Raw genomic sequence first — 13,889 nt, forward strand, 5'->3', positions numbered from 1 at the left:
TGCTCCGCAACGGGAGAGGCCGCAGCAGAGGGAGGCCCGCATACCACAAAAAAAAAAAAAAAAAATGGATTAAAGACCTAAATGTATGGCCAGACACTATCAAACTCTTAGAGGAAAACACAGGCAGAACACTCTATGACATACATCACAGCAAGATCCTTTTTGACCCACTTCCCAGAGAAATGGAAATAAAACAAAAATAAACAAATGGGACCTAATGAAACCTAAAAGCTTTTTCACAGCAAATGACACCATAAACAAGAGAAAAAGACAACCCTCAGAATGGGAGAAAATATTTGTAAATGAAGCAACGGACAAAAGATTAATCTCCAAAATTCACAAGCAGCTCATGCAGCTCAATATCAAAAAAGCAAACAACCCAATCCAAAAATGGGCAGAGGACCTAAACAGACATTTTTCCGAAGAAGATATATAGAATGCCGACAAACATATGAAAGAATGCTCAACGTCATTAATCATTAGAGAAATGCAAATCAAAACTACAATGAGGTATCACCTAAATCAAAACTACAATGAGATATCATCTCACACCGGTCAGAATGGCCATCATCAAGAAATCTACAAACAATAAATGCTAGAGAGGTCGTGGAGAAAAGGGAACCCTCTTGCATTGTTGGTGGGAACGTAAATTGATACAGCCACTATGGAGAACAGTATGGAGGTTCCTTAAAAAACTAAAAATAGCACTACCATATGACCCGTCAATCCCACTACTGGGCATATACCCTGAGCAAACCATATTTCAAAAAGAGTCATGTACCACAATGTTCACTGAAGCACTATTTACAGTAACCAGGACATGGAAGCAACTTAAGTGTCCATCGACAGATGAAAGGATAAAGAAGATGTGGCACATATATACAATGGAATATTACTCAGCCATAAAAAGAAACGAAATTGAGTTATTTGGAGTGAGGTGGATGGACCTGGAGTATGTCATACAGAGTGAAGTAAGTCAGAAGGAGAAAAACAAATACCGTAAGCTAACACATATATATGCAATCTAAAAAAAAAAGGTCATGAAGAACCTAGCAGCAGTACAGGAAAAAAGACACGGACCTACTAGAGAATGGACCTGAGGACATGGGGAGGGGGAAGGGTAAGCTGGGACAAAGTGAGAGAGTGGCATGGACATATATACACTACCAAATGTAAAACCGATAGCTAGTGGGAAGCAGCCGCATAGCACAGGGAGATCAGCTCGGTGCTTTGTGACCACCTAGGGGGTGGGATAGGGAGGTGCACAAGGGAAGAGGTATGGGGATATATGTATATGTATAGTTGATTCACTTTGTTATAAAGCCAAAACTAACACACCACTGTAAAGCAGTTATACTCCAATAAAGACGTTAAAAAAAAAAAAGGAATCTTATCTGCAGGCTGGTTTCCCCCCAGAATCAGGGGGGAGCGATACAGTGTATACCAGAGACAGAAGCTGATGTGAAGTGGGGAGCAGACAACCAAAGGAAGGGCACTGCCAGCCTCAGGAGAAGAACTCCTCAAAGTGTCCATGAAATGGAGATTGAATTGTAAACTTTTGCCCAAAATCATTCTCCCTCCCTACTTCCATCTGGTGGGAGAAGGCAGAAACCTTCATTAGCAAGCTGGAGGAAGAGGAGGAGGATCACCAGACGGGAAGAGAGGAAGGCATGATCTCATGCCTTCCCCACCAAGCCTGCAGCCAGCCCTGGCTGGGGAGGGAAGTCGCAGTGAAGTGGACAGACTCATTTTTTTTTTTTGACAGACTCATATTTTGGACCAACACTTGGAATTCTGAATTAAGATTGTGTTTGTGACTTACAATCCCCATGGGACTCACCTGAGAGGGACCAGATAAGGCATGAGATGCCTAAGTTTTATCCAGGGGCAGACAAAGAGCTATCCCCACCAAGCAAGTTTAAAAGAATAGATGGAGACAAAAATAAAGTTGCTCTCATAACTATACCCCGTGAGGCCTTTATGCTCAACCTACTGGTGACCTATTTGTCAGAGATGAGCATCAGTAATGGCACCATCTCTTTCTGACCAAGATGTGTGGTAGGCAGGGTTTTAACATGTGCTCAGGCACCTACACCCATATTGCAAATTGCAGAGGCGATTCTGAGGACACAGAAAGTTACAGGATTTTAAAAATTATATTTTCTAATAGGTATCTATTAAAATATCCTCCTTTTGAAAAGAAGATCCATGCACTTTGTTTCACTGCTTGTCCTTCTTTCATCCCAGCATCTTTCCTAAAACCCAGGCCCATGTTAGGAAATTTCCCTGAATTGTCTCCTATGTACAAATCCCACAGAGTCCCTGGACCCACAAACTATTCTGAGAGTATCACCCAGAAATTTTCACCCGTGGATTCCCAAATTCTGGAATTTTCTAAGGAACACCCCCAAAATACTAAGTATGAAATCAGAACTGTCACAAAATATGGTCCTGTGATATACCGCTTTAGATCTGCTAGGTTGGCTGACTTACACCTAATATAATCTCAGGGGGGGATGGTTTGAGAATTTCTAGAGAAACTTGTCTTCATTGATGAAAAATTTCTAAAGCCTCCACTCAGTTCAGGCCAGAACACACACAATGGTAGTAGTTATTCAATTCTGCTTAGTTAGACAAGCCCTTTTCCTCTCCAACATGATGAGAAAAGCTTACACCTTTTAGAAACAAATGTTTTCTTGTGGATATAAATGAAATTCTGTAAACTTCTAGTGAGTTATAGAATTTTTTAATATTCCCAGAAATGTTCAAATTATTTCCTCAAGTCATCTCTAGATGTGGTCCCAAAGGATAAAGGAGAGGTGCACGTTGACAACAAATCCTGGGAGAAGATTTCAAGGTCTGAGTCGGGAGGTGAGAGATGAGCCTTCAGAAAGGCTCTGCCTACTTCTCTGATTCAGGACAAGAACATACCTCTGGTAGCATTTGTTTTAAACATGATATGGTTATTTTTCCAAGCTGCTCATGTGGAAGAACAGACTAAGCATTCCTAGCTAGACCTACATGCCATCAAAGTTGCAGAACTGACGTGTCCCCTGGTTCTCTCCTATTCTGATGCAACGTCAGTGAGAGGTGCTGCTACCCGGGCCCTGATGTCTCAGCAGAATGAGACCTATGGTCCATTTCCCAACTTCCACTCATAAACTCGCCATCCTTGCACTTCATTTTCTCTTCAGCTACCGAAAGAAAAAAACTTCCCTACTTTCAGATTCTGCAAACAGCATTTTGGCTTCAGCCAGTGTTCCTGGGTGGGGCACCCATGGCTGATATGCAGGAGGGCATTTCACTGGGTGAAGATCTGCCCTGGATGGATGTTGGTTCCAAGCAGGAGCAGATGTGGGGTGAAGCTGAGCTCAAGGTCTCTCCTGTAGGAGTGGGTGGGAGAGGGGCTGGGAGCAGTGTTGGGTCCTCTGGCTGAGGGCTCCCTGGCTGCTTGTTTCCGCTTTCACACAAAGGTGGGTTATAAAAGACACCAGTGACAGAAATGCTTTGGAAGTTGTATAATGCAGATAGAGTGTTCATCTCCCTGCTAGGGGTTCCCAAATCTTTTTTTTTTTTTTGCGGTACGCGGGCCTCTCACCGTCGTGGCCTCTCCCATTGCGGAGCACAGGCTCCGGACATGCAGGCTCAGCGGCCATGGCTCACAGGCCCAGCCACTCCGCGGCATGTGGGATCTTCCCGGACCGGGGCACAAACCCGCGTCCCCTGCATCGGCAGGCGGATTCTCAACCACTGTGCCACCAGGGAAGCCCCCCAAATCTTTTTTAGGATTGAGTGTTACTTTCATCAATGCCATATCCACCAATTTTTTAAACATCAAACTTGAGGACTAGCAGGAATACATATAATAGCTATCACAGGAGCCAATTACTGAACACCAATGTGGGCATTGTGCTAGGCATTTCATACATGGCAGCTCAGTTATTTCTTGGAACAACCCTATGCTATAGGTATTAGATGTATTCATTTAATATCCAAGGAAACTGAGGCTTGAGAGACGTCAAGAAATTCTCCTAAAGTTGCACAGCAGGAGTGCCACGATGTAGTCTTATGTATGTGATCACACAAGTCTTGAATGGAATGGTGTAAAATGCATAGGTCACGGTAAGCATGTTCCCAGAAAGCCCACCTGAGCAGCCACAGCCGTAGGGCTGATGGGCATTTACATACTCAGCTAAATGACTGGGCTTCCCTGGGCAGCCTCAACTGGAACAGAAGAGATACTCTGGTTCCAGTGGCCTCCACGCCTCCTCAGCCTCCCAGCCCCAGTGCCACCACTAAGAACTTACCCAGCCAGCTCCCTCAGGCTGAGCCCCTTTCATATGACTCCAGACACCTGACCCTCCCTGCCCTCCCCTCCCTCTCATCCCTCCCTCCCAAGCTGGACTCCCGTGTCCCTCACCCCAGCCGCTCTCCTGCCGAGTGCTTCAGCGCCCAGGCTTCCTCTGGAACACCCCACTCTAATAACCCCACCAAGCCAATCTAGATGCCCACCTTTTCCACTCCTCTAACAACGTGACCCCTGAGGCTCACAGTCTCCAGCCCAAGAGAGGTGCTCCTCACAGAAACTGTCACACGGCACCCCCTGAGACTCTGGTCCATTCATGAGGCCTCTCACCCCTAGGCCAAGACCCTGACTCCATCTCCACAGAGGAGGTCCCCCATCCTCCTGGCCTCCCAGCATCCTTTCTTCCTCCCTTCTTCTCCCAGGCAGTCATCTCTTCATGGCACTTGGAAGCCTCCTCTCTCACCCAACCCAAACCAAAGCTTTGGGGGCTTTGCTCCATTGAGCTTCACCTCCCTTTCTCCATCAGTGGCTCTCTCTCTAACTATGAGAAACACTTTCAGGTATTTCCAGGAAAACAGCAAAATCCCCACCCTCCCTCAACCCCACGGCCTCCACCGGCTGCCAGTCTTGCTCTCTGTCATCCCTTCACAGCTAATCTTTTTTTTTTTTTTAATAAACTCTCTCTTACAGTATAACATACATATGGAAAAGTGCCCAAATAAGTATACAGCTCAACAGATTTTTTTTTCAAAGTGAACTTACCTGGGCAACTAGTACCCAGATCAAGAAACAGAACATCATCAGCATTCCAGGACACCAATATCCTGGAAGGCAACCATGGTCCTGACTTCTAAAACCAGAGAATCCTTTATCGTGTTTTGTAATTTTATATAAAAGAAATCACACAATATTTTGTGCCTTTTTTCTTTCACTCAACATTAAGGTATATAATTTTCTATCTGTAGATATACCATTCTATTGCTGAAGGGGCATGTGAGTTGTTTCCAGACTTTGACTTTTCAAATCGCGTTGCTGGGAACATTATGGAGCGTGCCTTTTGGTGACACAGCCAAGCTTCTTAAAAGAATTGTCCACACTTGCTGAGTTGACATCCTTACCTCCCATCCACTCCTCAGTCTACCATAATCAGCTTCTGCTTCCAACCTCCCCTGTCCCAGGAGCACCAGCAGGTGTTTTTGTGGCAGCATCCTATGGGTACAGCTTAGCCATCGACAATGCTGACAGGTTCTATTCTCCTCTAGCCTCTCTGGCTGCTCCTGCTCAGCCTTTATTTGGAACTCCTGCCCCCATCATTCCTCTCCTGTCAGGATTCCCAGGACCTGCAACCAGACCTCTCTTTTCCTCAGTCGACTCTCCCTCAAAGAAACATTTTCTTTCTTGCTGCTGGTCCTCTGCACATGCTGTTCCCTCTGCTGAGAATGCCCTTCCTCCTCTTCTCCTCCAGCTGCCAATCCTTTAAGACTCTGCTTAGATTTGGAATCCTTTCTGTCCCGCTGTCCTGACCTCTTGGTGGCCTAGCACTCCATGCACCCTGGGATGCAGACCCTCGAGGCAGTGAACTGCCTCATGACATGAGCTGTGTGCTCATGAGGGCAGGGCCATGTCTTGTCCATCCCTGTGTCCTCAGCCTCCAACACTAGGTCTGATGCAGAGTGGATGCTCAATAAATGAGCTGAATGAATGAATCTACATAAATTAGAAAAAGAATGCTAAAAACCCATAGACTAGGAAGGATATGTTTTAAAAGACCACTGTAGGGACTTCCCTGGTGGTCCAGTGGTAAAGAATCTGCCTTACAATGCAGGGCACGTGGGTTCAATCCCACATGCCGCGGGGCAACTAAGCCCACGTGCCACAACTACTGAGCTCGCTCGCGCGCCTCAACTAGAGCCCGCGTGCCGCAAGCTCCAGAGCCCACGTGCCTTGGAGCCTGCGCGCCACAACTAGAGAAGAGAAAACCCGCATGCCACAACTAAAGAGGAGACTGCGCACCACAAAAAAAGATCCCGCACGCCTCAGTGAAGATCCCACATGCCTCAACTAAGACCCAATGCAGCTAAAAATATATTAAATAAATAAATAAATAATAAAATAAAAGACCACTGTATTTTCTTCTCTGGGAAGGGAGGGTAGCACATGAACGTATAAAGATACATCTGAACTATCATTCATGGGGCCCAAGTCCCCAAACTGGGCTACGTTATACCCACAAATTATCTTTTATTTGGAGAGGGCAGTTCGATTTCAGTCCAGCTGATGGTTATTCTGAAACGAACAACCAACCACACACCCACCCATTAGCCATCCCTGAGTACAGACAAACCCCAAGCTCTCACCTCCTCCAGGGCCTTCTTGGCCTAACTAGTGGCTCCAAAGCACTGGCTTATTCTGGGAATTTCCACAGATGCTTCCATCACACATCAAGAGAAAAATCTTCCCAGAATGATTCCACCAGAATCATGATTCAAATGTCAGATTCAGATCATATTTTCCATCTTTCCTCATTGAAAGAACGATGTGGCTCCTGAAGCAGCTGAGGCCAGGACACTTATCATGGAAGGGAAGCTGTATCCACAGCTGTGATGTGCTGGACAAGAGGATGGCTACCAGAGGCATAGCACAGGCTTAGGCTAATGCCAAGGAAATCCACACGTGTAGCCAGGCAGGGTAACATCAGGTAAGAGGCCTGCTCACTCCCCCAGCTCTGCCCTGGCACCAGCCATACCTCTGGAGTGGGAGGTTTGGGCACGAAATCACAACCTGTTTTCTAGCCTCCATAAATTCTGCTTCCACCTTATAGAGCCTGGGAAGGATGGCTCAACTTCCAGTTGTGACTCCATGGTCTGAAAAAGCACTGGACATGAGGCCTGCCCTCTGCAGCTAGGCAACAACACATTTCTGCATCATCAAGTTCTTTTCCGGATACAGGGGCAGCAGCTGTGACTAACTGACTCAGTTAAAAGCCAGGGGGCACTCTTGAACAGCAAGGGTCCAAAGCTAAAGGCCACAGTAGTCACCTGCCCCCAAACCCAGGGTGGAGGGACATGTCACCAAAATTTCACATTGTGAAACTCTTGACAGAAAGCAACATAAACTTGAAGGGCATTTTTGAATTCTGGGCTGGCTCTGGATGTCAGCTCCTGGAGAGCAAAGGCTGTGTTATTTCTCTTCTGACAGGGTTTAGCAGTCAGGCGGAAATTCTCAGACCCACTTGAGTTAATGGCAAAAACCCACTTTGATTCAATAACGTCATGTTTATCGTGATCTACCCACAAGGATTATCCTGCCTGTGGGGCTGGTCAAGGATCTGCCAACTGCCTTGGAGGTTCCATCTGTGGAAGGCGTGGGGAGCCCCAGGTCACTGCCCATCAAGAGCTATCATCAAGGCAGGCCAGCCCTAGGTCTGGAAAAGAGGCTGGAACCTTCTTGCCCCTTCAGGCCAAGGGCAAGTGACTTCCCGAGTCATCAGATGAGATGGAGAGGCAGCAGTGGGGAGAGCACTGGGCTGTGAAATGGGAGAACAGGGCACCAGCTCTCTGCCTCCAATTGCTGCTGGTGCCCCCTTGGACAGTCCCCACCCCGCCTGCCTCACAGGTCGTGCTGAGGCCCCAGTGACACAGTGATAGGGTGAACAGGCCACTGCAGGCTGCAAAGTACTGTGCCTATAGCCATGTTCCTCAGGTGCGTTCTGCCTCCCCCAGGAAGCCTTCTTTGGCTGTTCACACTGACACTGATGCACGTGTTCCTCTGTCAGCACCGGGCATGGACTGCGTCATTTCCTCTCCCTGACAGCCTTGCCCACGGCATAGATCATCTGTGCAGATGATCTTGCCCCAGATCATCTGCACTGCCCTTTCACACACTTTTCCACCTCCAACTTGGCACCTTTAACCACCCAGGTAAGAAATTGGGGACAGGGACTTCCCTGGTGGTCCAGCAGTTAAGACTCCGTGCTCCCAATGCAGGGGGCCTGGGTTCTATCCCTGGTCAGGGAACTAGATCCCTCATACTGCAACTGAAGATCCCGTGTGCCACAACTAAGATCCGGCACAGCCAAATAAATAAATATTTTAAAAAGAAAGAAAGAAACTGGGGACAGCGGTGGCAGGGAGGTTAAGGGACCGGCTCATGGCCCCCCAGCAAGTGGTGGAGATGAGACTCAAAACCAGGCTCTCAGACACCAAATCCCACACTCCTTCCCCAGTCCCTGACACCAAGTCCAGGCAGGGGCAGGAAAGCAGAGAAGCGAGAGCCCCTCCTCAGAGTAATGACGTGACCCAGCTGCCCAGCCCACTGCTGGCCCCAGCTCCAGGAAGTCTGTAGCACCCACGCCCCCAGACACCCCCAGTCCACACCGTCCATTCACGTCCAGCCGCCCCATGCTGCCTCGCGTTGGCCACTGGGAGCAGCAGGAAGGACCCAGCGTCTGGAGCCAGGCACAGGACAAGGCTCAGCCCATCCCACAGAGGGCGCCGGAGATGTCTCAGTCACCCTGCCAAAGCTGCCAGGGAAGGGTGCAGGTGGCCCTGGCTGGTGGGCTAGGAGCCTCTGCTTACCTGTCGTGCCGCTTGTGAAACACACAATGGAGAGGTCACTGGGTTTCGGGGGCTGCAGAGGTGAGAAGAGGAGTGTGTTAAAGAGACCCAGTGTGCCCAGCCTGGGCCCCTCCACCAGCCAGCCCCTCTGTGCACACCCCCGTGTGTGCACTGTGTGAGGGTGCAGGCATGTGTCGGCACATGTGCATGGCCCTGCATGCTGTCATTGGAAAGGTGAGCAGGCAAGTCCCCAGGAAAGAGGAAGAAAAACCAAGGAAACCTAACCGGACATGGACGTCCATCTGTCCCACCAACCTCACACATGCTCCTGCTGCCTCGCCTACTTGAGGCTGAGCTGAATTCTAATGGGATTGGGTTGCAGTGGCCATACCCAGGCCTCTATCAAGGATCTCACCGTTCTCACTTCCTCTTTCCTTCCCACTTTCTCCCGAGTGTCTGGGTTTAGGCTTGGGAACAGAAAATGTAACCCAAGAACTGAGCTGCCCACTCTGTCACTAAGATTGCTCTGCATCAGGCCCTTGCCCTGGCACTGTGCACATAGTCCTGGGGTCACCAGGAGGAGCCCACCATGACCACTTGCATGTAGAGGATGGCTTCCCAGAGGAGGTGACATGAGTTGAGACTGAAGGACAAGCAAGATCTCTCCAGATGAAGTGACGGTGGGCATTCTGGGAGAGGAACCAGCCTGGGCACTGTCAGAGGCACAAGAGACGGCATGCTGTGGGGCCAGAGAGCAGCTCTCTAAGGCTGGGGCACAGTATGTGGAAGTGGGGACACATCAGGGGCTACTCATGGTGAAGGGCCCTGGGAAGCAGGGATTGACCTGTTGAGGCCTGTGTGTGAGAAAGCTCACAGCCCCTACAAGGCCCTCCCAGGGGCTGTGACCCTCCCTGGTGACTCGAGCCCAGGGAGGATCACTCAGGGAACGACACACAGAAAAGTTCAGAGAGCAAAGATGAACAAAGACAGCAGATGCCACAAGGGGTCCACTTCCAGGTCTGTTGCTCCTGTCCATCCCATCCTCGGGAGAGATTGCTACATCGAAAGGGAAAACATAAGACCTCCCAAAGAAAAAGTTACTGGAGACCCAAGGGTGTCCAGGATTGGCTGCCCTTTTTCCTCCCTCCCAATGTCTGACTCCCGTTCCAGGTCGTCCTGGGTGCCCCAAGGGGACATTTCCTGAGTTGCTTATTAACACGGGGCTGCTACTCTGGCTACTCTACCGAGCCTTGTGCACAGCGAGGGAGTCTGTGAGGACGTGCCCTGGACACCACAGTGCTCAGTCAAAACCTGCTGGCAGATGAGCTTACCACAGGAACGTGGTGATTCCGCTGGCCACAGTCCTGGAAGAGGAAAACACGGTTTTTAAATGCTCGAAAGTTCTAATCAATCAAAATAAACTCAGCACAGTATGCCCTGTTCCTGCGCCAAGCCCAGAGTCCCAGACTCCCTGCCCAGACGTAGCCGGCGCAGAGACACCACCTCAGCGGTCTCTCCTCAGATACACATTCAGGCCTTGGCCACCCACACATCACAGACAGTGGCCTGGGGCCCAGGAAGAGGCTAAGCACTGTGCACATGCACAAGGGGGAGACAGCCTGAGGGGCCCACGGTACGTCTAGATGCATGCTCAAGACACAGTGGCTAGGTGTCCCGGGCTTGCAACTAAGTGGTCAGGGCTGGAGGGGCAGATGGGGGCTGCCAGCTTAGGTGTGGCCCCTAAAGCCATGGAGGGGCACAGGCCCTCCATGGCTTTGTGGGTACATTTAAGAGCAGACAGGGAGACAGGAGAAATGGAGGGCCCACAGGCCTCGATCCACGAGGGCACAGTGGGGGTCAGCTGCTACTGAGCGAAAGGCCTGAGGCCCCGGAGGATGTCCTGGGTCACTCCAGCAGGCCATAAGCTGCCACCAGCCTATGTCTCTGGGGAGGCCATGCAAAGGAAAACTGGTTCTGCTGGCTGCTGGGGGTCTGGGACACAACCGCAAGAACCTCTCCAAGACTTCTGGACCTCAAGTTTACTACAGTCCTCAGGCTGACAGGCTGGCTGTTAGATGGAAATGAGGAGGCTCCAGAGGCTGTGGGGGTAGCTCTGGGGCAGGCTGGCACCACCATCTACCTGTTGGTGCCTGTGTCACTAACTGTGCCAAATAACTGAGCCCATCTCGAAGAGGATGCCTGTGGGTACCAACCCCACTACCCACCACCAGCCCTTGTGAAGCCTGCCCTGTTTGAACCCTGACACACCCTGATGGCCCAAAACATCCAACCTAGGGCATAAGATGGGCAGATAACCAGCAGCTCTGGCTCAGTGGCCAGCCAGCTGTGGCCAGGAAACACCCCAGAAGCAGACCCTCACCTCCACAGCCTGCATGGACTTAATGACCACCCCGCAGTCTTGCCCTCTGTCTTTCAAAGCTTCCTCGAATGGTTCCATGAGGATGATAAGCTTGAGCCCTGGTGTCTCCTTCCTCTCCACGTGCTCCAGCAGAACCACGGCTTTCTGAGGTTTATCCACGATCACAGTGCTGATGTCGGCTGCAGGGACCACCAAGGAGAGTCAGGCTGTGTGGGCACAGGCTGTGACCGTGGGCAGCACATGCCAGGCAGTGGAACCATGGGCTGTGTGTGCCACATAAGCTTGAGTGTAAATAAATACATACGACAGGCCATGTGGGACATGTATTGTGTCCAGAGGAAAGTGCACAGAGCCTGGATGGAGCCAAGGGCAGAAGACCAGGGAATCTCCCGGGGTAGATTCCAAGCATTCCTTTTCTTCAGGCTCAGCCCCATCGTCCCTGGTCTGTTTGAGATATTTACCACCCCCTAGCATCTTCCTCAAGCTGAAGTGAACTCAGAGGGTTGGCAGCCTACGTGGAGGCTGGTACAGAGGCTCCTTCTTGGCAGCCCTACCCTGTGGAAGGAGCCTTTGGGTGAAGTCCAACTGGGGACAGCTGGACTCAGGAAGCCAACTCAAGGGCCAAAGTGGAAGCCCCCAGCGTTCTCTGAGAGCGGAAGCAAAGTGCTTATTAGTGTCAAACAATCAGCATAAGCTGAAAAGGGCTGGGAGGAGGAGGTGGGGCTGGCTACCAGGGGCAGGAGGGGGCAGCTGGGCTCACCTGTGTCGATGATGTAGCGGATTGCCCCCCGGCCCAGGGTGTCATAGAGCGGGACCACCACCATAGAGTATGTGTAGCAGGCAAGCTCCGTGATGATCCACTGTGGAGACACACAGGTTGGGGGGAAGGGGGAGCACAGAGCAGACAGCAGGGCTGCACTGCCCTCAGGCCTTAGGCACGGGGCTCCCTGATCGGGGTCCTGTGCCGAGAGCGCTCCGCACAAGGCAAGGGATCCATAAAGCTGACCCGTTGAGCCTGCTCCCCCACGGTCTTCTAGACCTGCTTGCCCCAGGGAATTACGGGACTCAAAATAACCCCAGGCCCACCTCCGGGGTTTGCATGGCCTTCTTCCCCAGGTCCTTCTTCCCCCATGGCTCAGGGAGCCACTGTTTGGACAGCTAGGTAGGGTGTAGGTGGAACTTGGCTGGAATGTCCACCCCTGATGAGGGACAGAGCCAAGGGAGTGGGGGATGGCATGGACCAACGATCTCCAGTGTTCCTCTTGTCCCAGGCCCTACAGACAGCGGGAGCAGGGCTGTTCTACAGTACCCAAGCTTGTGTTCCACTGATGCCTCTAAAACCAGTTAAGGCGGGTGCTCACCTCTGGTCGATTTTGTGCAAAAATGCCGATAAACTGATCTGTACATGGTTTACAATTGTGCTGGAGAAGTCCAGACCCTAGAAATTCAGCCCTGTCGGCCACCTGCACACAAACATGGGGCAGTGATGGGAAAGCAAGGACTCTTCAGCAGGGAAGGGAGATCCCCAGGTGGGTTTTCTACGGTCTGAGGGAGCTCCCCAACTCCCTACCCAGTGATGCTGGAAGTCCTGAGAGGTTGCTGCCAGGAGTTTGGCAGACACTCCAGGCAAGGAAAAAAATGACTCTCTGAGAGCCTCCAGGGTGCCCACAAGCGCCCCCCCCAACCAAGTGCCAGGTCTGTGTGGGTGGTCAGGGTGGGGCCTGTCTTTTATTACTCACCTCCTGGTAGGACAGCCACTGATAAGGCTTCTTGGGATTCCTGAAGCCAAGACAGGGTCCATTCCCTACATAGAGATAAGCAGGCCTTGTGCCAGGGAGGAGGGCAGGGTGTGGGAGCCACTGAACCTGCCCATCAGACACCTGGATGAATATCCCATCCTGGGAGGCGGTCCATGGGCCAAGTGAACTGCTCCCCAGCTGTCTGTCTAACCTGCTGAAGTCCAAGAAGGCCTAAAGTGCACAAGCATGGCATCTCCCCAGGGAGATCAGGAAGTCCCAGGAATGGGAACTGACACAGCGCTAGTTCCCAAAATGACCTGTGTGATGCAGCCCCAAGAAGACATGGAGACCTGGGGGCCACTGGGCAGAGGTGGCAGTTTGCCTCTCTGTGACAACTCCCTTCACCCCACGCCATGGATCACCCAGACATCTCGGAGGCTCAGGTTCAGAACCATGCCAGCCAGTAGCCTGTGAGTTCAAGGCTCACGAGGGGTTGCCAATAGGAGATATAGAATATGAGCAAAGAGACAGCTTAAGGTCAGCAGTTCTCAGGGCTGTAATAAAGCTGAGGTCAGCCCTTTGGCCTCATAATGCAGCTACTCATCTGACTGGGTGGCAGGAGGGCCAAGAATGGCTTCTCTCCTCTGAACCAGGCGTGACTCGCCTGCCATACCCCTGGAACCATGCTTGCTCACCCACACCCTTGCACCTGCTCAACCCCTGCCACAGCCCTTCCACACCCCCACGGCCCCTCTCACCTGAGATGCTAAGTCCACGGCGGAACACCTCGTACATGGTCCTGGCATCGTCATAGTAGTGGGTGAGCAGTTGAGGGCCATCCCCTATCACGGATCGCCGGGCCCCACCACTGTCCTATGAGCCAAGCACAGGCCAGAGAAGCTGGCTGA

At 51.1% G+C, this 13,889-nt stretch overlaps 1 protein-coding gene across 8 annotated transcripts in view; it reads right to left on the reverse strand.

Annotated features, from left to right (window-relative positions):
* ACSL6 (acyl-CoA synthetase long chain family member 6) overlaps positions 1-13,889 on the reverse strand; it is a 63,906-nt gene that overhangs the window by 28,325 nt on the left and 21,692 nt on the right. For 6 of the 8 annotated variants that reach the window (XM_055086744.1, XM_055086743.1, XM_055086746.1 and 3 more), the window contains 7 exons: positions 13,740-13,854; positions 12,982-13,046; positions 12,604-12,705; positions 12,003-12,102; positions 11,243-11,421; positions 10,194-10,226; positions 8,884-8,935 (listed from right to left, as the gene is read on the reverse strand). In XM_055086744.1, coding sequence (XP_054942719.1) covers positions 8,884-8,935; positions 10,194-10,226; positions 11,243-11,421; positions 12,003-12,102; positions 12,604-12,705; positions 12,982-13,046; positions 13,740-13,854 — 646 coding nt within the window. Of the gene's footprint in view, positions 1-8,883; positions 8,936-9,450; positions 9,576-10,193; positions 10,227-11,242; positions 11,422-12,002; positions 12,103-12,603; positions 12,706-12,981; positions 13,047-13,739; positions 13,855-13,889 lie in introns of all 8 variants that reach the window. The other 2 variants (XM_028493214.2, XM_055086745.1) reach the window with 2 other exon arrangements.

This window comes from Physeter macrocephalus, chromosome 8 (assembly GCF_002837175.3).
Source record: "Physeter macrocephalus isolate SW-GA chromosome 8, ASM283717v5, whole genome shotgun sequence".
NCBI classification, from domain to species: domain Eukaryota; kingdom Metazoa; phylum Chordata; class Mammalia; order Artiodactyla; family Physeteridae; genus Physeter; species Physeter macrocephalus.